Here is a 24,749-nt window from a genome sequence, read left to right as displayed (position 1 = left end):
TACCCCGCAACCTTAGGGCTCTAGAAGCGGGGATAGAGCGGCAAATAGGCATTATATGCCTGCAAGAGCCTTATATTGCTTATGACTTTCTCTCCACCCAGGCTATCTGCTGTACTGGCCAGGGGGGGAGAAGCGGGATCAACGGGTGCTTATGGCCATCCGTAAAGACCTTATAGGGGCGGTTAGGGTCGAGAACCGCACTGATTTAGTAGACCACCCCTATTTACAGGCCCTGGACATATGGGAAGCACCAATAATTAGCGGGCATGCCCCCCGACGCACTAGAATAGTCAACTGCTATGATGTGTGGATTGGGGCCAGTTACCGGTGGCAAGGGGCCTTCCCTAGACGACGCCGGGCCATCGAGGACGCAGACTGGGACCTGCTTATAGTGGGTAGGTGCCTATTAGTGGGTGATTTCAACGCCCATAGCCCTTCGTGGAACCCACTGGCCAAGGGCCGGGTTAACGCTGAGCCCTTGGAACAGCTTATAGAGCGGCACTCACTATATGTTAATAACCCACTGGGGGAGGCCACACGCTATAAGAAGACCGAGGGGGTGTCAATTATTGATTTAGCGTTATCCTCGCCAACCCTAGGGCCTCTGCAAGCCTGGGAGGTGGATAAGGATAAGCCTACAACATCTGACCATGAGCTTATCGTCCTAGCCTGGGAAGCCCTAGAACCCCCCCCAGGAGGAATCTCCGGGGAGATTACTGGGTGGCAGATAGAAGCTCTGCAGGTAAACGAGGAAGCCCTAAAGCTGGCCACAGCAGCTTGGGCCTCAGAGGCTGTAGGCCACCCCCCTCTTAGTGATCAATGCACCGAGGAAGACCTTGCTAGAGAGGCCAATTGGGTGCAGGACACCCTAACCAGCGTACTCGATAGGCATGCCAAAGCAGTACGGCTTTGTGCACGCTCTAAGCGGTGGTGGAAGCCAGAGCTGCGGCAAGCCCGGAGCTTATGGGCTGCAGCCCGCAAGCGGTGGCAGGCCCATGCCTGTACCGACACCGAATTCAAGGCTGCAAGAACCGCTTATTACCATGAAATAAAGGCGGCTAAAAGGACCTGCTGGGAGGTCTTCCTTGCTGAGGGAGGCCCTGGGGGGAAGGAAGAGTGGAAAAAAGGTTCGAACCCCACTGGGAACCCTTTTCCCAAAGGCCCTAGGGATGGCCTGGAAAAGCCTTCTCCAGGAGATCCTAATAGGTGTTGGATAGCCCTACAGTACACTAAGCCACGGACTAATCCCACCACCCCAGCACTCCAAGGCCCGGATCTAGGGGCTCCCCCTGCCACTACCATGGCCGATAAAGAAGCCCTAATCAGGGAAATGGCATTTCCTAACGCCCCCCGTAGCTCCCCTCCTGGGGAGCTGCCAGGTGGACAGGCCCACATGCTTATAACGCCAGAGCGGGTGCATCAGGCCCTATTCAGCCAGAGCATTAAGAAAGCTCCGGGGGCCGACAGGCTCAATTTTAAAGCATGCCGGCTACTCTGGGCACTAGACTCACCCCGAATCATAGGGATGGCTAGGCAGTGCTTTCGGCTTGGGGTGCACCCAGGGGCCTGGAAGACCGCTAAAGGCATCCTACTTCGGAAGCCAGGGAAGCCTGATTACACCCAGGTGAAGGCCTGGAGGGTGATAAGCTTGCTTAGCTGCCTGGGCAAGGTTGTTGAGAAGCTGGCTGCAGGCCTTATAGCGGACTGGTGTGAGGCCCAGGGGGCTTTACACCCTGGACAAATGGGGTGCAGGCGGGGCCGTGGGGCTATTGACGCGGTGGCCTGCCTCGTGCAAACAGTGCACGAGGGATGGACTCAAAAGCTTCTCACAGGCACTATCTTTATTGACGTTATGGGGGCCTTCGACCATGTTGACCCCTATAAGCTTAGTGAGGCTATGGAAGCTGCAGGCCTGGATAATGACCTTATAAGGTGGACCTTATCCTTCCTTACAAATAGAAGGGTCAGCCTCGTAATTGACGGTTATAAAGCCCCTGAACAGCCTATTGACTCAGGGCTGCCCCAGGGCTCACCGGTCTCCCCAATCCTCTTTCTTATCTATATCCGGGGTGTGTTTCAGGCTATGGAACAGCAGGTGCCAGGGATCAAGGCCCTGTCCTATGCCGATGACATAGGCCTGGTAGCCCAGGGAAGCTCGGTCTCTGAGATCTGCAGGCAGCTAGAAGCAGCGGCAAAAGCTGCTACTGAGTGGGGACTGGCAAATAGCGTCAAATTCGACCCTAAAAAGACAGAGGCCATCCTATTCTCTAGGGCCACCAGCAGGGAACATAAAAATCAGGTCCAGGAAGCTAGGGTGCAGGTAGGAGACGCTTTAGTGGCATTCTCCCCAACAGCCATCCGGTGGTTAGGGGTCTTACTAGATCCAAAGCTTACCCTCAAAGCCCACTATAAGTACCGCCTGCAAAAAGGTCAAAATACTGAAAGACGAGTGCGGGCACTGTGCAAGGCCCAGGGGCTCCCCCCAGGCCTGGCATGGCGAATCCAAAAGGCCACCGCGCAGTCAGTGGCGCTTTATGGGGCCGAGCTTTGGTGGCATGGGCAAAAGAACTGCCTAGAAGGACTGCAGGGCCTAATTAATAACCAGGCCCGGGCAGTCACAGGCATGCTGAAGTCCACCCCATTAGGACCGCTTATAAGGGAGGCAGCTTTGGAACCAGCAGAGGCCCTATTAGATAGTAAACAGCGGCGGTATGCCCTGAGACTCCTAGGACTCCCCCAGGGGCATCCAGCAGCAGAAATACTCCCCATAACGCTTAGGGAGGGAGACGCCCATGCACAGCCTGGAGAGCAGCCGCTAGAAGACCGAGCTTGGGCAACACCAACCCGCCGAGGCCCCTGGAAGCTGGGCATGGGCCTGGCCCGCAGGCTACGAGAGGCCTTGACCGCCGACCCCTCCCAGGGCTTTGAGCGTACAATAGAGCCTGGTAATAGGTCTATACCACTAGATTTCAGGATAGACTCCCCTGAAACCGCTATGCAATTAGCCTCAGACCCCCTAAGTGGGATAGGGAACACTGACCTTTACTCAGACGGTTCCAGGTTAGACGATCAGCGCGTAGGCGCTGCGGTAGCTTATAAGCCACTTATTGGCCCCTGGAGGTCGCGCCTAGCTCCCCTGGGCGCAGGCTTCGAAGTCTTTGATGCAGAACTAATAGGAGTAGTCGAAGCCCTAGAGTGGGCGCTGGCAGAGAATCTTAGAGGGCCAATTAGGGTGTTTCTCGATGCTCAAGCCGCTATAGGCAGGCTTCAGCATACCCAGCCAGGCCCTGGCCAAGCCCTGGCGCTGCGGGCACATGATCTAGCCAAGGAACTGCAGGCCACCGGCCGCAGGGTTACTATATGCTGGGTGCCAGGCCATAAGGGGGTCCCAGGCAACGAAGAGGCCGATAAAGCCGCCAAGAAAGCTGCGGGGAAGCCCCGAACAGGCAAATACTCGGGCATCTCACTGGCACATGCTCAACGGGCCTGTACCGAAGCTTATAGAGCTGCCAGGGCCAACTGGCTTGCTGCAAAGCTTGCAAAGCGTGCCCAGCGGGCAAGCCAGGCCTACTATCCCCCCCGGGGATGGAAGCTTGACCCAATGTTGGCGAACACCCCCAAGCACCTAGCGCGGCGATATTACCAGTTCAAGACTGGCCACGCACCAATTGGGGCCTATTTGCACCGAATTAAGGCCCGAGACTTCCCTAATTGCTTGGGGTGCTCTAGGGGGACTGAGACGGTAAGACACCTTCTTACAAACTGTCGACAGTGGTGCCACCAGCGGGAAAAACTATATGCCGGCTTGGCCGAAGCGGGGGTAAAGGCCCTGCAGGATAGCGAGCAGTGCCCCGAAGCACGCCTATTCCAGGACCCAAAGGCCACTACAGCGCTGCTGGCGTTTATAGGGGCCATTAGGGAGCGAGAGGATAACCAACAGGCCTGGGAGCAGGCCTATAAGACTGATAATTGGGGCATTGAGGCCCTGGATGAGGGAGAGCGAGAGGGGGAAGGATAGCGGGCAGGGGCGGCCCGCTATTGTAGGCAACGCCCAAACGTTAGTGGCCATAAGGAGGGGGTAGTGGTTGCCACCCACTATAAGCCCCCGAATCGTCCTGCGCATATAAGTGGCTTGGGGCGAGGAAAGTGCAAGATACCTTGAAAGCATGGATCCAATGGGGGTAGAGGCACCGGTTTATAGGGGGCAACCCCTATAAGCAGGCCTAATCCACACGAATCGCTGTCTGTCATAGCCTAGGGCTCGGTATAGACGTTAAATTTGATTAAATAATAATAATAATAATAATCTATTTGGTGATTGAGTAATTGACCAATTAAGAGATAAAGTCAGATTTATATACTAATTAGTTTGTTTATACTTGGATTTAAATATAATTAAGGAAGGAAATATCTATCTTTATATGTTTATATATTCCATAGTGGTGATCTATTCGCGATTTCTAGGTTAGATGAGGCTTGGTGTGACGGTCCTGACCCAGGCCTCGGGAACCAGCAGTGGCGGCCTGAGGCACCACCAGGGAAAGGGAACCGAGAGCGGTACTGAGATGGGAATAACCTTATGTGGAACTATAAAGGGAATAGACTGACGTACACAAAGGAATATTTCTTATGTAACTAGTGGGGGAGGTTCTTTCTCTTCTTTTTTCTCTTCTTATGTTTGGTTTTCTTGTTGCAGAGTACTCTTAGAGAATAGGAATCAACTTGTTATTATATAAAACTAAATATTACTTTCTTTATCTTTTACTTAAGACTGTAAAGCTTGTATAGTAGTGTTAGTAATCTAACTATTGCTTAAGCTATGTCTTGATTCTTTTATTGTATTACTGCTGAGCCTAGAAGACTAAGATGGTATGACTAGTAAGTATAGGTGAGGATTGCTAAGGGCCAGTGTAAGAGGTATAGGCAGACCTGATGGGGGTAAATGAGTTGAGTGAAGTACTGGGATATTATTTGATCTTTAGTCTAGAGGATTTTGAGCTAGATGAACATCTGTTGCCTATATAGATGAATAAATAAAAATTTTTGTTGCTTTGCCGTATTAATCCCTAGAGGTTGTTTGATTAGATGTATGAATAGCAGGATAAGAGTGTATAGTAAGCAGAGGATCTGAGGATCTAGAATAAGAAAGAATAGCAGAGCCTAATAGTCGAAGTTGCCAATCTTAAGTAGACTATCTATAACTAGATAGCTGCTATAAGGGAGTTTATTAAGGAGTGTAATACTGCTTAGGATAGAGCTGATAGGACTGGGTGGGGTACTCTAGCTCTAGAAGAGAAGCACACCAAGAGTACCAAGTTGCTAGATGGGCAGGTGCTGGTAGATAGAAAAGATTCTAAGTTTGAGTTATAGCTTATTAATATTGAAGAGAAGCTCAAAGCTAATGCTAATTACTATCTTACTACCTAGGCATATATGGTCTATGTAAAGAGTATATATAAAGGAGAAGTAGCAAATTATCTACTTGCTTACATAAGAAAAGACTTATTTGATTAATATTATAATATAGATAATATCTTTGACTACCTTTGTACCCTGTACTAGGATGTCAATAAGATCATCAATACTAAGATAGAACTGCAACACCTTATAATAAGAGATATCAAGTTCTAGCTTTTTTTCTTGTAATTTATATTGCTTGCTTAGGATGCAGGCTTAGCCACTAATAAGTAGAAAGAGGACCTGTTCTATAAGTTGTCTTTTGAGTTGTAGCGCGTAATAATTAAAAAGAGTAACGACCTATGTGTCTTGTACTAGGAATTTGTTAAGAAATGCAGTACTACTGCCAATTGTTTTGAGCAGATCAATACCAGTGAGAAGCGTGCATGCCCATGTAAGACTGATATATACCTTAGACCTGGTAAGAGCTACCTAAATCTAGTAACTCTGAAAGTGAAGAATGGATTAGAAGGCCTACTGTGGTTAGAATAAAAAAAGCTGATAGAGGAGAATAAGTGCTTTAATTGCAAGTTGTTAGGGCATAGAGTATTTGATTGTTCTCTAAAGAAGAAAGCACTAGAGCTAAAGAATCTTGAGGAAGTCAGTCTATTGGAGAGTTAGTTAGAAAATAATCATGTTTAGGGAAAGACTCCTCTCTAGGTATTGTGAGTGTTGATTTATTATCTTTAGATTTTTTCTAGTTATTGGGGAGAGAGTAGGATAGTCTAGTCTTATCTATTTGATTAGCTAAGAATGGACTTTCTATTGCTATTAAAGTGTTAATGGATACTGGAGTAAATGGTTATATTTTTCTTGATATTTTTCTTGTTGAGAAGCTTATATGTTATTTCTAAACTTATATAATTCTCTTGGAATAACTCTGTGTAGTGAAAGGGTATAATGGTAAGATAGCTGTACTGATTACATACTTAATACATCTGATTTTAAAGATATAAGAATGAGTATAGCAGTATCTTCTTTTTTTGATATTAGAGCTAGGGAAATATGATGTTATCTTTGGATGAATGTAGATGATAGAGTATGGTGTCTTGATAGATTATTGTTATTATCAGTTACTCTAGCTAGAAGAGGTTTCTTTAAAGGATGAGCTGTTGTTTAAGTAAGACCTTTTTATCTCTAAAATAATCCTTTCTTGACTGAAGAAAGTTTTTACAGAGTATTAGAAGGATGCTAATTGATAAAATAGTCTTTTTAATGAAGAAATCAGACAGAAGGCTACTGGTGAAGCATTATATAAGACTATATCTGTGGATATTATCTCTAGATCATATTAGACTAGCCACTGAAAGGAATAGCTTGTGGTGTTGGTAAAGATAAACTAATAGTTGAGTAGTGTGCGTAATGACTTTTCTAAAGAAAAGGTAAATCCAGTATACCGCCAGAAATAAGCTAAGCTTATGAAACTGAAGCCTGAGGTATAGATAGTATTTATTAGGGCTATAGGATTTGTAAGGTACTTAAAGAATAAGAATATAATTATCTTTATAATGAGCTTCTATAAAATTAAAAAGGTTATATAGGATAAATAGGAAGACTATCTAGGAATTAAGAAGCTTGCTGAGATTAGATAGAAACTATCTAAAAGGTATCAGGAATATATAGATATATTCTCTAAATAGGAATTAGATAAGCTTCTAGATTATAAAAGCTATAATTATTAGATTAAGCTAATCAGTAAGTAAAAGCTAGGTTATAGCCCTTTATACTAAATGAATCTAAAAGAGTTTAAGGTTGTATAAGAATATATCCTGGACAATCTGAATAAAGGTTTTATTATACCTAGCAATGCACCCTTTGTATTGCCAATTCTCATGGTATCTAAGCTAGATAGAGGACTTTGATTCTATATGGATTACCGGAAGCTGAACACTCTGACTAAGAAAGACTGATATTCACTACTACTAATTGAAGAAGTCTTTGAGCGGCTAAGTAAGGTAAAGATATTCACTAAATTAGATATACAGCAAGGTTTCTATTATATTAGAATAAGCTTAGAGTCAAAGGACTTAATAATCTTCTGATATTGATATAGAATATATAAGTATAAGATGATGCCTTTTAGGTTAATAAATAGACTAGCAACTTTTTAGCAACTGATGAATAATATCTTTATAGACTATCTTGATAAATTTCTAGTAATATTTATCAACGATTTACTAATTTATAGTAAGAATAAGCTTGAGCATCAGATATATATGAAATTTATACTAAAAAGACTGAGAGTAGCTAGGCTGCAGGCTGTAATCTATAAATGTGAATTCTATATTAAAACCATATAGTATCTAGGATTTATTGTTATGCCAGAAGGAATTAAGGTTAACCTAACTAAGATTAATATTATCCTAAAATAGATGGCTTTAGGAATTGTATAAGAAGTGTAATTATTTCTAAGATTCTATAACTTCTACCAGAAGTTTATATGGAAATATAGTTAAATAGCTAAATCCCTGAACTGCCTAACTTAGGTAAATATCCTCTTTGTCTAGGATAGTGACTGTGAACTGGCATTTGAGAAGCTAAAGAAGTTGTTAACTAAGGCTCTAGTGTTATGCTATTACTAATTAGAGTAATTGATATAGGTAGAAATAGATGCCTCTAATAGGGTAGTCGTAGCGGTCTTATTGCAGTGTTGTAAGGATAATAAATGGTATCTAATAGCATTTTACTTGGCAACAATGATGCTAGCTAAGAGGAATTATGACATTTATGATAAGGAGATACTTGCGATTATCAAGGTCCTGAAAGAATAGAGACCCGAGTTGATAAAGCTTTAAAGAGAGAAATAGTTTAAGATTCTATCTGATTACTAAGCTCTTGAATACTTTATATCTATAAAGTTATTAAACGCTTAATAGGTGAGATAGTGCAAATTCTTATATAAGTTTTACTTCACTCTAAAGTATTGACTGGGTAAGGCTAATATATTTATAGATATCTTGATCTAATAATATGGTAATAAGACAGGTAATCTGGACTATTAGAAGAGGATTCTACTTCTAGAAAAAGTCTTAGATAGCAGAATCATTGAGGAGCTGAACTGTGGAAAGTATTTATAGGCTGATAATCTGGGAGCAGAAGTCTATGTGGTTATGGCTAGGACTGATCTGGTGCCTTGCGCTATAATGGCTAATAAGTAATATGCTGTTATAGCTGAAGTAAAGGAATGAGTAGAGTACTTGGGAGAGGACTGGTAAATTATTAATGAGATAGTACTATTCAAAGGCCGCTTATATGTTCCTGAGGAAGGAGACCTGTGTATATGTTTGTTGGATGAGATCTATTGTTAACTATCTACTGCCTATCCTAGAAGGATAAAGATTTAGAGCTTGGTTAAAGAATGTTATTATTGGGAGTTATGGAGTAAGGATGTGAACTGTTATTTAGATAACTGTATGGTATGTAAGTGGATGAATACTTAGAGGGATCTGCCTCCTGGACTGCTGAACCTGTTGTCTATCCTAGATTGACTTTGGTAATATATTTTAATGGATTTTATGATTTATCTGTAGGACTATAAAGAATATAATATAGTATTTGTGATTGTGGACTGACTTAGCAAAGTATTAGTGTCAATACTTTGTCAGAAAAAGACTATGGCTAAGGGAATGGCCTGGTTGTGGTTAGAGAATATGTTCTGCTGGATAGGACTTCCTAACTCTATTGTATTAGATAGAGGTGGTTAATTTGTGTTAGAATTCTGGTTAGAGGTATGCTGCTGTCTTGGAATCAAGCTGAAGCTGTTAACTGCTTATTACCCTTAGATTGATGGACAGATAGAGATTGCCAACCAGTACTTATCACAGAAGCTGAGAGTATTTATGAACCATATATAGAATAACTGGTCAGACTGGTTGCTGATAATGGATTACATAGTAGCAACCCTATCTCAAGAGTTGATTGGACTGTTGTTATTTATGGTTGAAAAGGGATACCAGCTATGTACCTTATTTAATTAGAAGTTATCTAAACCATTAAAGAAATTAACTTTAAATAAAAAGAATACTAAGTTATAGCTAGGTTGAATGTATAGTGCCTGGAAAGTGGTGAGGACAAACTTTTAGAAGAGTCAGGAGCGACAGCAGTTGATGGCTAATAGGAAGTGCTGACTACTTAATTTTGATGTAGGTGATCATGTTATGGTTATTATGAAGTACTGGGAAATGAGGCAGCCTAGTAGGAAGCTAGATATCTAGGTAAATGGTCTATACTGAATTAAGAAGCGAATTGGCAACTCTTTTGAACTGGAATTGCCAGATGGGATTAATGTGTATCTTGTATTTTTACTAGAAAAACTGAGGTGAGTAGTAATTATAGAACTATTACTAGGATAGCTAGAAGAACTGATAGAGTTTATTGAGATGAATAGACAGGATGAGTGGATAGTTGAAAAAGTATTGGATGTCTAGGTATATTAGAAAAAGCTTTATTATTAGATAAAATGGTTAGGTCATAATATCAATATGGAGTGATATCTAGCTAGAAATTTTAAGAACGCTTTTATCATATTAAAGAAGTATTATGACTGCTACTTAAAGAAGCTAGGACCACCGAAATATCTCTAAGAATAATTAAAGATAGTGGAGAAGAACAGATTTGTGCTAGATAGGAGAGATAACAGCATGCTTGAGGGCAAGTATGGCTTAGAAAGAGGGGTAGTGTAACAGTCCTAACCCAGACCTTAGGAATTAGTAGTGACGGTCTGAGGTACTACTAGGAAAAGGGAACTAAGAGCAGTACTAAGATAAGAATAACTTTATATAGAACTATAAAGGGAATAGACTGACACACATAAAAGAATATTTCTTATGTAACTAGTGGGGGAGGTTCTTTCTCTTCCTCTTTCCCTTCTTATGTTTGGTTTTCTCGTTGCAGAGTACTCTTAGAGGATAGGAATCGACTCGTCGTCACACTTGGTTTACTTGATCTATTACAGTTGTATATAACTTTTGCAGTGGTAATGATTCTGAGAGCAAATCCAGTCTTATTAAAATTGTAAATATCTTTGTTTGTAATGCCATACTCTATTTAAATATGTTTAAGAGTGTCAAAAAAAGGGTCTATAAGCTTTAAATCTTCACATTTAGCGTGGGAATAATTTAATTGATGTGTGAATCGCGTTTTAAGGTCGGTTTGGTGTTTTAAAAAGTTGCTCATTTAATTTATACTAACAGTAGCTGGTGTGGTAGTGTTTCTTTGTTTTGTAAGGAGAATATTGGCTATAACCTGAAGTATTTGAGGTTGGATAGAACATCTATATGATTCCATAGATAGAATCTATGTATGAAGCGATTCTTCTTCAGTAGATGATAATTTTTATTGAATTGAAACGATAATTGACATTTCAATACTGCCATTAACTCAATTGTGAAGCGTTGATTTAGGCACTTTAAAAAGACGCGTAGTTTTGTGAAGACTTGTGATTTTTTTGTTTTTTAACGCGTTAATAGCAAATAGAAGTCGCCCATTATGATTTGGGTCTTTTTTTCTATGATTTTGGACCATTTTTTGATGAAAACGAAGTTTTGAAGTGAGTGGTGGGTTGAAAAGTCGAAAGATTTTGGTGGGGTGCGCGGTTTACTTGTGTGCGCGGCTTACTTGTGAAATACGTTAACGTAATCGGTAAGCGAGCCGCCACTGCAAGCGAGCCGCCACTTCCGCTCAAAAACGCGTCCCATAACAATTCCAATTTGTTCAACACGCCAATATGCCACCAATTCGCAATGAAAATCAGTTAAATTCTCAGGAACAAGAGGGAAGACTCTTATTAGCTATTTCTGATTTATAAAATAAAAAAATCTTGACTATTGGACGAGCGGCAAAGATTTATAATGTTCCTCGGACAATTCTATGAGATCGACTAAATGGCACTCAACAAAGATCTTAAACACGTGCCAATAACCATAAATTGAATAAATTTGAAGAGGAATCGCTTGTTCAATGGATATTGGATCTAGATAAGCGAGGATTACCTCTCCGACCATCTATGGTACGAGATATGGCCAATATTTTACTTGCACAATATGGAAATCAATAGGTTGGAGAGAAATGGGTATATAATCTAGTTCAATGTCGCTCAGAGCTCAAATCAAGATTTTTATGAAGATATAACTATGAGCGCGCTAAATGTGAAGATCTAAAGATAATTCAAGAATATTTTGGATCTGTATAAGAGGCTATATTATAATATAGTATCTTACTGGAAGATATTTACAACTTCGATGAGATTGGCTTTGCTATGGGACTTTGCGTAACTGCAAAAGTTATTACTGGAAGTGATTGATATGCTCGTCCAAAGCTATTATAACTTGGTAATCAAGAATAGGTAACTTTAATTGAGGCAGTTAATTCTATTGGGTGGGCTTTACTTTTATATGTGATCTTCAAAGTAATAAAATACTCTCAAGAAGGCTGGTTTGAGATTTTTCTAAAAGATTGGAGAATTAATATTAGTGATAACGGATGGACTATAGATAAGATTAGAATAGATTAGCTTATTAATTATTTCATTCCTCTTACCAATGGCTGTATGATGGGAAGATATTGAATGTTGATTTTTAATGGCTATGGAAGCTATCTGACTGCGGAATTTGACTAAATTTGTATTGAGAATAGTATTATTCTAGTCTATATATCTCCTCATTCTTTACACCTTTTACAGCCTCTTGATGTCAGCTGTTTTGCGGTTTTAAAACGGCAATATGGATAGCTTATTGAACAGTGGATGAGGTTTGGATTTAATTATATTGATAAAATCGACTTTCTTACTGTATTTCTAGAGGCCCGTACGGTGGCATATAAAGCTGAGATTATTCGGAATGGCTTTGTAGCAACTGGATTAATGCTATTTGATCTAAATTGAGTTTATTAATAGCTTACTATCTAATTAAGGACTCTTATACCCCCTCTAAGTTGATTAAGCAATATATAATTATTCTGTTTATAAATATCTCAAAATCCACGTCAATTTAAGCGTCAATTAAGTATAATAAAAAAGCGGATAAGCTGGCGTACAAGGAGTCTCTTTGAAGTTATTGATGAGGCAATTAATCGCATGTCAAAAGTTTATGAGATGAGTATTAATGAGCTTCAGATTGTATGAAAGGAAGTTTATGATCTACGAGCTGCACATGAGAAAGAGAAGCAAAAATGCAGATGATCTAGAAAGTAGATATTCTATGAGCAAGGAATCACCAGAGAAGAAGCTTAGGTGCTTATACAGGGTCAGATTGAGGCATCTCAAACTGTTACTACTGCTCCGGTCGAGCTAGAGCTTCCAGTCTCTCAACCGCCTGTATGACGTCAATTTCGCTGCAGCGGTTGTGGTATTGCAGGACATAGAATAACTGGATGTCCTAATCGTACTGGTAATTAATTTTTTATATATAATTAATATTTTGGGTATAAAATTGAGATTTGAAATTTATATAGATTGCATTTTCGGGCGGAAGTGGCGGCTCGCTTGCAGTGGCGGCTCGCTTACCGATTACGTTAGTGTATGCTACTTACATAAGCAAACAGATTACCTATCTAGAATATCCCTTAAATAAGAATCTATCTATAAATAACATATATTATAAAAATAATAATGTCAAAACGTATCAACCGTTCTTTACCGAAAGGGTGTTCGTTGGTAGTATTCTGTCGAATGAGTCGAAGAGACGTGGATAACTAGGGTTTTAGGGCTGTATCTTGTAAAAAGAACAACTTTGTTAATAAATAGATTTAATTTGGTATGAAATAAAACATGATTAAACTAAATATGTATTGGTAAATGAGTGTCTTTATATAATTATTTCCTGTTATAGCTTTGCAAGAAGGGCCTTAAGCTCAGCATTAAGAGCTTCAATCTTCTCTTGAGCTTTAAGTAGCTTCTTCCATGCAAGATCAGAAGAAGCCATAGTCTTACGGTCTACTTCGCCCGCCGTAGCCAGCTTGCGGGGTTTAATCAATCTTTTAATATCCGGGCGCGACGGCACGTGACATACCAACTAAGCGGAGACAAGGTTTGTCCGTTTCGCCGCTCGCCGTTGCCCGTTTGATCCGACAAGACGACTGGAATGGATGGACCAAATTTCACTGCTCTTTTTTTGTTTTTTGTTATTGAGGTTTGATGTGAACTGTGCATATTGAGAGAGATCCCGTCGAAACTCTCACCGCCACTCGTTTTTTATCGCATTAAACCCTCTCTGCTCACTCGATTCGTTGTTGAGAAAAGAAAAGAACGATTGCAGATCATTTGATGACTTTACGGATATAAGCATTTCTCCTTGATTGTCGTCCTTTTTGGACTTTTTTTTAAACAAAAAAAAAAAAAATCTTACTACAATTCACAATCACAATGTCGGACGACGAGTACTACGAAGACGACGATGATTGGTACTGGTATGAAGACGAGTACACGGGCATCGGCGTGAGTAGATATCTGTCTGAACCAATTTTTTTTTTTTTTTTTTTTTCATGTTAACTTACGAATTTATGTGCAGGACGACCTGGCCGCCACCGCCGTACATTCCCCCATCATGGTCGAGGACCCATCCCTTGAAATCGTCGAGACCTTTAGCGATTGGGAATACTACTCTGATGACTACTACGACGACGACCCATCCATTATAAAAAAGCAAGGAACCGAGAGCGGCAGCGCAGAGGGCCATACTGACGGGCCGCCACGGAAAAAGAAGCGAAAGCTATCAGCCCTTCAAGACGTGCCTACCACCCTGTCACTGGGGCCGGCCATTGTCGATGGCAGCAGCAGCCCTACAGACGCCAATTCGTTCCAGGGCGTGCTCTGGAGAAGACCGCCGGCCGCCGCTTTGGGAAAGGAAGAAATCACACTGTACGAGCCTGGCAAGGGAGAAAAGGTTGCGTTGCTGAGCGACTGGAGAGAAGTTTTCAAATCGTCTCTTGCCAGGACAGACTGGTTCCAGAATGGCGTCAATCCGCAAGAAGACGACGACATGGAAAAGCAGCAGCAGCATCTCGAACCTATTGTCCGGGAGGAGGTCACGCCGGAAATTCAAGAAAATGGCGTCCGTGAAAACAGATATGCTACGTACTCTCCGCCACCGCTGGAAATCGACGACATGAACAAGTCGATCAATCGTCAGAGGGAGAAGAATATCCAGCCTGACTTGGGCAAACCTCAATCTAATCTGCGTGAAATGATGGTTGTGGGCGACAGCGAGGAAGGAGAACCCGAAGAGATTGAAGAGTCGGCTGCTGCGCCGCTGGAAGAGCCTGCAGATGCAGAAGTAGAGGATGAAAACATGGAGCAACAGCAAGAAGAGACAGAAAAAGAACCAACCACTCGCAAAAAGATGCTCAGAGTGGAAGTGCCCGCGCCATCGTCCAACGTCACAAACTCCTCTCCACCGCGCAAGAGAGGACGCAAGCCAAAAGATGCGACATCGACGAAACAACAACAAAAACCACAAAAGTCTCCTGTTATTACTTCTGATAATAACAAAGTCTCGAATCCCAAAAAGAGAGGGGCGTCCTCCTTACAAGTCGACGAAAATGACGAACCCGATAGCAAAAGACGCTCGAGGCGAATAGCCTCGGTCTCGGAAACCCAGCCTGAGCAGAAACGTGTTCCGGCAAAGAGTAATCGTGGGAGGAAGAGAAATGTTTAAATAATTGTACGAACTGATGATGTATGCAATACCAATATGCGGGGGAAAACACTGGAACATTGAAGCATTCAAAAAGTATATTTCTAGTAGACAATACCACCAAATTTTAAAAAGAAAACAAGTATTTACAAATAGTCCTCATCCCTCAAGCATACTCCTTGTTAAACGCTCGCCCAATAACCATCCTGCGAATCTCACTCGTGCCCGCCCCAATCTCATACAGCTTTGCATCGCGCAGAAGCCTGCCCGCTGCAATCTCATTGATATATCCATTCCCACCCATCAACTGAATCGCGTCAAGGGAGCACTCGGTCGCGCGCTCCGCCGCATACAGGATCGCGCCGGCACAGTCCTGCGTGCGAATATTCACAGCCGAGGTCACAGCGGATTCGTCGATTTGGCGAGCCGTGGCGTAGGTGTAGGCGCGCGAGGCTGCTAGTTTGGTGTACATGTCGGCGAGTTTGCCTTGCACCAGTTGGTTGTGCGCGATGGGCGTGTTGAATTGCTTGCGTGTGTGGGTGTAGGGGAGGACGAGGTCGAGGGCGGATTGCATGATTCTGTTTCATTTAGCCTTTTCGTTGTCTCTGCATGTTATGAAGAGATAAAATACGCACCCCAGTGGTCCGGCACTCAAGACTAGACGCTCCAGATCCAGACCCTCCATGAGGACCTTGACTCCGCGGTTTATTTCTCCGAGTAGGTTTTCCTTGGGGATAAAGACATCTTCAAACACGAGCTCGCCCGTGTTGGATCCGCGCATGCCGAGCTTGTCGAGCTTGCGAGCGCAGGAAAAGCCCTTGAATGATTTTTCGACGATGAACGCGCTGATGCCCTTGGAGCCTTGGTCCGGCTCTGTTTTGGCGTATACCACGATATAGTCTGCATCAGGGCCCTAATCCACTATCAGTTTTGTCCCTTATTAATCTTCCTTTGTATGCGCACATTGGTAATCCACATCTTGGTGCCATTCAGCAGCCACCCCCCGTCAACAGCAACCGCACTCGTCTTCATGCTGACCACGTCTGATCCGGCAGAGTGCTCCGACATGGCGAGCGCGCCAATCTTCTCGCCCGAGATCAGGCCGGGCAGGTACTTTGCTTTTTGTTCAGGCGAGGCGTTGAGCGACAATTGGTTGACGCAGAGCTGCGAGTGGGCGGCATACGAGAGACCGATGCTTCCTGGAGCTGTATTAATATCTTTCAAGTTATATTCAAGTTTTATTTTAAGGGAGCAGCATACCTGACGCCCTGCTGATTTCCTCGAGCACTGTGCAGTGTGCCTGATAGCCCATGGCCAGTCCGCCATACTCCTCGTCTGCGGTTATTCCAAGAAAGCTGCAAACAATCGTTAGCCCAGGTATAATCTAGTTATCTGTCACCTACCCGGCTTCACCAAGCTTCTTCCACATATCCGCCGGAAACTCATTCTGGCGGTCAGTCTGCGCGGCGACTTCTTCGGAGATTTCCCGTCCTAATTTTTTTTTTCCAAAATGAGCATGAAAAATTATAAATCCAGAAACGTTTCCAACTAACGAGTAAACTCTTGCACGCGCTCGCGCAGTTCTGTCAAGTCGTCGTCGGTCGGCGGCGCAAAGCCCCGGGGATGCTTGGTCGAGTGCAGGCGACTCCGCACTGCTGCGGGGCTGCTGCTTAGAGCTGCTCGTACTCCGCAGGGGCCTCGGAGGGCAAGGTGGCGGATGGTCGAGCGCGGGACAGCTGCGGCGAACATGTTGTGTTGAATTGAATAAAGAGAGAAGCGAGGAAGTGAGAGGAAAAGAAGGAGGAAGAAAAGAAAACCAAGGTGAGGTTAATTGAGGAAAGAGAGAAAGACGATTCACGCTCGATGCTCGGCCGCCGCCCGCTTACCGTCGGCAAGGATCGGCTACAAAAGCGACGACGTTACTCCGCTTGCTTGTGACGTCTCTTTTCTTTTAACCAGCTGCTTACCATTTTCCCTTTTTTTTTTTTTTAAATTTCATTCTTGAACTTATTGTTGATGGCATATTGAAACTCACTCATGATGCTCCGCACGTCCCGCACGCTGGGCCCCATCGCGCTGCTGCGAGGCATTCAGCCCGCAAGGGCAGCGTCCACATCTGCTGCCAACAAGCAGGGAACCGTTCTGGACTCGATTCTGATTGCCAATCGCGGCGAGATTGCTCTGTACGTGACCCTCTTAACTTTTAAAGAAAAAGAAAGAAAAAAAAAAACTGATTGATGCAGTCGAGTCGGCCGTACCGCCGCTCAGCACGGTATCAAGGTCACCACGCTCTACACCAACCCCGACAGCAAAGCACAGCACGCGCTCAGCAGTCCGTACGCTTTCAATCTGGGAGACACGTCTGCATATCTAGATGGCGATCGGATTATTGAAATTGCCAAGCGCGAGGGCTGCCAGGGGGTTCATCCGGGCTACGGTTTTGTTCGTGCAGGCCCTCTCGAATACAGACAGGTTATACTGATTGTTTAGTTGAGTGAAAACTCGGAATTTGCGCAGAAATGCACCAATGCAGGACTGGTCTTTATCGGACCGCCGTCCAAGGCGATTGAGGACATGGGTGACAAAAGGTACGCTCTACGGTAAATATGAATGACAAATCTAACATTAGGACAGCCGCTCTAAAGAAATCATGACTGCTGCCGGCGTGCCCTGTGTCCCTGGGTACCACGGCAGGAATCAAGACGCGCAGTTTCTCGAAGCCGAAGCCGACAAGATGCAATACCCGGTTCTCATCAAGGCCGTCAAGGGCGGCGGCGGCAAAGGAATGCGCATTGTCAGGTCCAAGGCCGAGTTCCAAGACCAACTGCGCTCTGCAAAGCTGGAAGCCCAGAATTCATTTGGCAACGACAACATGCTGGTCGAAAAGTACATCACGACGCCCCGACACATCGAGGTCCAGGTGTTTGCCGACAAGCACGGAAACTGTGTTGCGCTCGGGGAGCGGGATTGCAGTATCCAGCGAAGACATCAGAAAATCCTCGAAGAATCCCCAGCGCCACACCTCCCGGACGAGATCCGAAAAGACATATGGGAAAAGGCCAGGTCGGCGGCATTGGCAGTCGGCTATGAAGGCGCAGGCACGGTCGAGTTCATTTTCGACAACGACTCGGGCGATTTTTACTTTATGGAAATGAACACACGCCTGCAAGTCGAGCATCCCGTCACGGAGATGGTCACTGGGCAGGACTTGGTGCACTGGCAGATCCTCGTGGCCGAGGGTGCTCCACTGCCTTTGAGTCAGGAAGAGATTGAAGCCAAGATGGCGGTCAGTGGACATGCCATTGAAGCCAGGATATACGCAGAGAACCCGGACCAGGGGTTCATTCCAGACTCTGGGCGGCTTCTCCACGTACGCACACCCAAAGAGACGGAAAACGTGCGCATCGACGCGGGTTTCATTGCCGGAGATGAAGTGTCTGCTCATTATGACCCGATGATTTCCAAACTGATCGTGCGGGGTGCCAACCGGGAGGAAGCCCTGCGCAATCTGTCGGTAGCACTGGAAGAATACGAGGTGGCGGGCCCCATTACCAATATCGAATTCCTCAAGACCATCTGCAAGAGCCCAGACTTTGTCTCGGGCGCGGTCGAGACGGGGTATATCGAGAAGCACCGCGAGGAGCTGTTCGCCAAACGGACGGTCGAAGACGAGCTGCTGGCACAAGTTGCACTGGCGAGTCTGCTGAATACATCACAACAAAACATCGAGTCGTCGCCGCTGGGGTTCAGTCCCAGCTATCAACAACGGCGGTTCACCTTCACGGAGCAGGTGTCGTTGGCACCAGACGCAACAAATCCGACGCACGAAGTCGAAGTGCGTCAAGTCGGACCAGACGAGTTTGATGTCACCGTCAACGGGCGAAAGTTCGAACAAGTGCGCAGCCACCGCGCTGCAGGCTCGCGGCACGGCATCACCTCGTTCTTCAGGCACACGCGACTCGACACCACGGTAGTGCAAGACGAGGAGCTCATCGTCGCGTTCCAGCGTGGGCGGCAGTACCGACTGACAGTTCCGCGGAGCAAGTGGATGGAAAAAGCGCTGGGGCTGCGCGACGTGGCGAACAGCGTGCTGGCGCCAATGCCGTGCAAGATCTTGAGCGTGGAGGTGACGGAGGGGCAGACGGTGGAGAAGGACCAGGCGCTGGTGGTGATTGAGAGCATGAAGATGGAGACGGTGATTCGCAGCCCGCACGACGGCACGATTGCGCGGGTCGTGCACAAGAAGGGGGTGAGTTTTAAAAATTTGTTTTCACTTTTGCAATAAACTTTCAAATGTTGCAAAAAGCGAGTGGATCCCCACTTGTTTAGCGCGTTCGATGGAAGCTTCGTTTTTTCATGATCAGCCAGGCTAACGCAGTGCAGGACCAATGCAAGAGCGGCACGCCACTGGTTGAATTCGCCGGGGGCGAGGAGTAATGTAGGAGACGACGAGAAACGATACAAAATCAAACATGAATATATTATATATGTAATAGGAGGAAAGTCTAGAACATGTTCCAAGTCACTTCGTATTTCCACGGCCAGAAGCACCAGACGACCAAATCAGGGCTGTGGCGGGGGTCATGTGAACATAATAAGATTACATGTCCTCTGCAGTTGTGCAGCACAGAGGCTTATTAATAAAAGCGGTGAAACAGTCGAATGAGAATCCAGCCCCAGAGACAATAATAGTAATACGTAGCAGTAATATGGATCAGCGCCGGGATCGTCCCCCCGAGCGTTGGTGGGGACTGATACTGCAAGCCACGGGAGCGCGGCAGCGCCTATGGGAAATTTTCGTCGGGTCATGTGGATAAGCAGTGGATCGGGCGGTCCCTAAACTGTGGGTGCTGGGCGGTTCCCGCGGGGGGGGGGTTGACTGGGGGGGCTTGCGCTCTTAGGGCGTCCCGTCTTAGGGGCTGCCCTGGGCGGTGGCCCGCCAGCTAGGCCCTAACCAGGCCCTAATGGATTCCAGGGGCGTCCTGGTTTGGCTGGCCGATCCCAGAGATCCGCCATCGAAGAGTCGAAACAGGCCTGGGCCTGTGGGCACGCACTTGCAGCTCTTCCAGTTTCTGGGGAAGGCCCAATTGCCTGTTTGGCGAGAAAATAAATAAATATTTCTCAACTTGCAATTGGTAAGCTCCTCAATTTATAGAGATGGCAAGAATGAAGCAGCCAGAATAAATATGCACTCTGCATTCCTCACCCCCTGTCCAGTGTCGATACTGCTTGTGTAATGATTTAAGCCGCCAGGATCCGTTGAGCCAGCCTGTGGACACAGCAGCCAAGCTACGTATCAGCTTTGTTGAGAAGGGGAAAGGGAAAAAAAAAAAAAAAAAAAAAAAAAAAAAAGAACAGTCATCGGTCATCGGTCAATCACTTTTTCTTTAGTCCCTGCTGGATTTTGCCATCGGACCTACTAGACGGTCTCCCCCCAAGCAGGCAGTATTTATTGCGGAGACCCGCCCCCGTCCTGTCGTCAACAGCTTTGTTTTTTGTTTTTTTGTCTCTCCCTTCCTCCCACCTCCCTCAATTCCTCTCCTCTCATCATCACATCAACTTCACATCAATCACACTGCCTGCCACCGTCATGGCCTCCATTTTCAAGCCCACGGCTGCTCGCCAGGCTCTCCGAGCTGTAGCTCGTCCCGCGGTGCGAGCTGCTGTCCGCCCAGCTCTCGCCGTCAACAGTCGCTCGCTCTCGACCACGCCCGCCCGCCTGAAAGACGATGATCCCAAGAAGCGCCTGACGACCGAAGCGCCGCAGGGGGCCTCGGGCACGCATGAGGGCGCCTTTGCCCGTACCGACGACAACTTGGTGATTGAGCACCCTACTGACGAGGAAATGCCTCGCTCGCCCGTCGTCCAGGGCCGCGGCGGCATGCATTTCAAGCGCACGCTCGCTTCCTTTTCGCTGGAGAACAAGGTCAGCGTCGTCACTGGCGGTGCCCGTGGCCTCGGTCTGGTCATGGGCCAGGCTCTGATTGCCTCGGGCTCTGATCTAGCAATTGTCGATTTGAACAGTATGTTTTGTTTTTTTCTTTGACTCGAAACGGATACAAAGCTAACGTGGCTTGCAGAGGATGAAGCAGAAGACCAGGCCAAGAAGCTGGTTGCCCAGTTCCAAAAGGAAAACCCCGGCTTGGAGGAGTGAGTTTTATTTTTTGTTCTTTGTTCCATTGTGAATTGCTCAAGCTAATCGTTTAATAGACTCCCCCGCGTCACTGCCCATTACGCCGACGTGTCCGACCCCGACTCGGTCACCACGGTGCTCGCCAGCATCATCGAGCAGCATGGCAAGATCGACAACCTGGTGACGTCAGCCGGCTTCACCGAAAACTTTGATGCCATCTCGTACCCGTACGACCGCATCAAGAAGCTCTGGGGCGTCAACGTCGACGGCACGTACCTGTTTGCGACGGGCGTGGCCAAGCACCTGATGGATCGTCAGGCCCCGGGCAGCATTGTGATGATCGGCAGCATGTCTGGCGCCATTGTCAACGTTCCCCAGCCTCAGGCTCCCTACAACGCCGCCAAGGCCGCCGTGCGACACTTGGCCGCCTCGCTCGCCGTCGAGTGGGCTGGTCATGACATCCGCGTCAACTGCATCAGCCCAGGCTACATGCTGACTGCGCTGACCAAGAAGATTCTCGACGAGAACCCGGAGTTGAACAAGAAGTGGACGTCGCTTATCCCGCAGGGTAAGATGGGCGTGCCTGAGGATCTGATGGGGGCGGTGACCTTTTTACTCAGCGACGCCTCGCGCTATGTGACTGGCGCCGAGCTGCGTGTTGACGGTGGTTACACTGTTACTTAGACAAGTCCGTTCTATTTTTATTTTTTATTTTTCTCTTTGTTCACAAAAGCCAGCATGTCAGTTTTTATTATTATTTCGGTTGAGGTTATAGACGGTGTATTCGACTAGAGCGGTCTTTTGCATTCGTTGTGCATTACTTTTTTTTTTCTCTTTTTCTTTTTCTTTTTTTTTTTTTTTGCTATCTTGGTGTTGATATAATACGCGACCAGGCTCGCGACTGATACCCGAATTAATGGTACATCCAAGTTCCAGTTACAATAATAATAGTAATACTCATAGTAATACTAGTAATACTCATAAAAGTAAGCTCGGGTTGCCTGATCGGGAAGGCAGCTACAGCTGCAGCTTATCCTTATCGGGACGCATCACGTGGCGGTTTCAGTCGGCAAACGCGGGCTCGCAATAATTTATTCCTACGTGCGTACTATTGATTTCTGCCTTCTCTGTGTAGCCCAGCTGGCAGCAGACCGGAGCCCGCCGTCTGGTGGAGCTGAAAGGCGAAGCACTTTCTGGGATGATACCATCACGCGTGACCCCGGCGATCGCCAGGGTGGGGGTTCCTGCTTGTTCTTGCTCGTCGTCTTACTCGATGCAGACGATGCTATCTCCATGGCCTGTCCCTTGGCTTCATCCATCATCCAGCACGCGTTCTTCCCCTCTCCTGTCTGCCGAGTCTGCCTCGTCTCTCGTGAGGCTCTTCCTTCTTCCCCTTTCTTCTTCTATCAATCTTATCAGCCGACGCTTGCCGCCGTCAGCAGCCCCGGAGCTCCGAACTCTCACGTTCATCATGACGGGCCTTGTCTGACTGTTTCTCTTCCCCCTCAGCAAGTCTTGCCCCCTGTCGAGCACGCTCTAGTTTGCTCCTCATCTCAAAGCATCAGGACATCTCAGTCGCTTCCCCACAAACCCCAGGAATTCTCTCCCCGCTGGCTGCCTGCAGAGCTCATGTAAGGACGAGATTCTCTCCTGCAGCGTCCCGCTTTCCCCGAACCAAGGCCCGCTATTAGATCGATCGATCGTGCGTCTCCTATCGCTCTGTTCGTGATCTGTAACGACATGCTGCGTCGCCCATCCCTTTTTTGAGTCATACACCACACCACTGTTCGTCTAACGAAACACAAACACACTGGACTCGCACAACTCAGTCTTGTCAGACCATGACCATGTAGCTTTCTTTTCCTCACACTCTGATTCAAACCTTGTGCCAACGCGTGCAATGAATCAACGAATCCCCTCTGGCGTTGTTACGACTACCGATGGGCTCACCACCGAGCTACAGCGATCCGAGGCTGTGAATCCCGATGACATCGCTCAGCTTTGGAAGGGTACTATTTTCTGCACAAAAGGCACTGTCAGACTGGGCTAATCCTTTATAGTCTACACTACGCAAAGCTCCAAGATCCAGGATGCCGTCGCCTGTCGACTGGAGAATCTCTTTTGGCGGCTATGGGCAGACCCAAAGCTGCAAAAAGGTCTTTCGGGCGTGACTCTCGCGAACTTGTTCATGGCAATACACGAAAGCAGAACAATTCACGCCATTCCACCGTCCAAGGTTGGTCTCTTGCGTGGATTTTGGGGGGTTTTGCCTCGTTAACCATTTGACTATATAGACCGACTTTTCCCGACCCAACGACACGTCCCAAGTGACCATACTAACCATCACCCACGAGCGTGATGGAGGATCCGGAAAGGGGTCGAAAAGCCCTCTTCCTCCAATTCTCAAAAACTCGGCCGGCGCAAAGGGCCAGCCGCCGAGCGAGTCTTCTTCCTACAAAACGGCACGCATCGTGATTCCAGATCAGCCAAGTCAGAGGCCAACAAAGAATGCAGGGACGGCGAACAACAACAAAGCTACAGGTGGTCTTGGCAGCAAGCAGACTCGCAAAAGGCCGTCCTTTGCGGTAAACACGTCTGCATCGTCCAGGCGCCGAGGCGTGTTCATGCGAAGGAAATCTCCTATAACGACGCCGACGGTTGAGATGGAAGAGCCTTTTCCTCCGGCGGTGATTGAGCAGATAGCTGAAAGGGAGGAAACTGAGCAAACTGAACAGACCGAGCCAGTGTCCAAAGGTAGGCAAGACAATATCTCCGCGTATTCCCGCGGCATGCCGATCTGTGTGCCAAGACCGTTCTAATAGTGTCTCCTAGAAGATGCCGAACTCCCCTGGCGATCCCTGTCCTACCTAAAGCCCAGCGACGATGACATCACATCCATACAGGCCTCCCTCGCGGCTTCTCCGTCAAGTCCGCCTCCTGCAACCTTTTCCGTCAGCAGCGTTGCGCGTCACCGCAGTCCAGAGGACCTTGAACACGGGCAGACGACAGCAGCAGCAGAAGTCGTAAAGTCCGACACAACCCTTGTCGACCGGGACTTTCGAACGCATTTTGTCGAGCGTAAACGACACGAGTCTGTCGGCAGCAAGGGCGGAGCGTCTTCTTCGCTGACCTCGAATCTCAGCTCTTCCCAATTCAAAGATCTCATTAACTCAAACGCAAACCCTATTATTATACCCAGTGTGTCCCGCAGTCTGTCGCCGGCAAAACGGCACATTCTTTCTAGTAACAATCCGTCAGCGCTATCGCCGAGCTCGCCTCGCAAACGCGACAGGGGGCCAGCGCCCATGGCCATTATCAGCACATCTCAGACACAGTTTGCCCCGTCATCGACGCAAAAGACCACAAGCGGCGTGTTTTCCGTGTCCAGGCAGTCTCAAGACATTGGTGAACAGCTGACTAGTCTAATGCGGTCGAAATGAAACAACTTTTTTTTTTTTTTTAACAAGTGTATTGGCAGTTGTCTACGGATATTTTATTGAGAATGGTGGAATAAACGTGTTATTCATGCA

At 46.2% G+C, this 24,749-nt stretch overlaps 6 protein-coding genes across 6 annotated transcripts; 5 read left to right on the top strand and 1 right to left on the bottom strand.

Moving 5' to 3' along the window:
- Window positions 1–151: 151 nt before the first annotated feature.
- On the top strand, window positions 152–4,018 carry TRUGW13939_10626 (uncharacterized protein; the record flags this gene model as incomplete). Its single annotated transcript, XM_035493737.1, has 1 exon — window positions 152–4,018. One exon carries the CDS (start codon window positions 152–154, stop codon window positions 4,016–4,018), a length of 3,867 nt encoding a protein of 1,288 aa, XP_035349630.1.
- A 9,798-nt stretch (window positions 4,019–13,816) lies between these two features.
- TRUGW13939_10625 (uncharacterized protein) lies at window positions 13,817–15,107 on the top strand (the record flags this gene model as incomplete). Its single annotated transcript, XM_035493736.1, has 2 exons — window positions 13,817–13,888; window positions 13,962–15,107. The coding sequence occupies 2 exons, from the start codon at window positions 13,817–13,819 to the stop codon at window positions 15,105–15,107; spliced, it is 1,218 nt and encodes a 405-aa protein (XP_035349629.1).
- A 145-nt stretch (window positions 15,108–15,252) lies between these two features.
- On the bottom strand, window positions 15,253–16,835 carry TRUGW13939_10624 (uncharacterized protein; the record flags this gene model as incomplete). Its single annotated transcript, XM_035493735.1, has 6 exons — window positions 15,253–15,664; window positions 15,722–15,999; window positions 16,050–16,291; window positions 16,347–16,441; window positions 16,490–16,577; window positions 16,640–16,835. The coding sequence occupies 6 exons, from the start codon at window positions 16,833–16,835 to the stop codon at window positions 15,253–15,255; spliced, it is 1,311 nt and encodes a 436-aa protein (XP_035349628.1).
- Window positions 16,836–17,123: 288 nt separating this feature from the next.
- On the top strand, window positions 17,124–19,523 carry TRUGW13939_10623 (uncharacterized protein; the record flags this gene model as incomplete). The annotated part of the gene is made up of 5 exons (XM_035493734.1): window positions 17,124–17,269; window positions 17,330–17,528; window positions 17,577–17,674; window positions 17,721–19,335; window positions 19,470–19,523. The coding sequence occupies 5 exons, from the start codon at window positions 17,124–17,126 to the stop codon at window positions 19,521–19,523; spliced, it is 2,112 nt and encodes a 703-aa protein (XP_035349627.1).
- A 1,153-nt stretch (window positions 19,524–20,676) lies between these two features.
- On the top strand, window positions 20,677–21,903 carry TRUGW13939_10622 (uncharacterized protein; the record flags this gene model as incomplete). Its single annotated transcript, XM_035493733.1, has 3 exons — window positions 20,677–21,109; window positions 21,167–21,236; window positions 21,297–21,903. The coding sequence occupies 3 exons, from the start codon at window positions 20,677–20,679 to the stop codon at window positions 21,901–21,903; spliced, it is 1,110 nt and encodes a 369-aa protein (XP_035349626.1).
- Window positions 21,904–23,119: 1,216 nt separating this feature from the next.
- On the top strand, window positions 23,120–24,659 carry TRUGW13939_10621 (uncharacterized protein; the record flags this gene model as incomplete). Its single annotated transcript, XM_035493732.1, has 4 exons — window positions 23,120–23,228; window positions 23,280–23,455; window positions 23,514–23,973; window positions 24,052–24,659. The coding sequence occupies 4 exons, from the start codon at window positions 23,120–23,122 to the stop codon at window positions 24,657–24,659; spliced, it is 1,353 nt and encodes a 450-aa protein (XP_035349625.1).
- Between the last annotated feature and the right edge of the window lie 90 nt (window positions 24,660–24,749).

Source organism: Talaromyces rugulosus, chromosome VI, assembly GCF_013368755.1.
Source record: "Talaromyces rugulosus chromosome VI, complete sequence".
Classification (NCBI taxonomy): Eukaryota; Fungi; Ascomycota; class Eurotiomycetes; order Eurotiales; family Trichocomaceae; genus Talaromyces; species Talaromyces rugulosus.
This window is presented reverse-complemented; position numbering and strand designations above follow the sequence as displayed.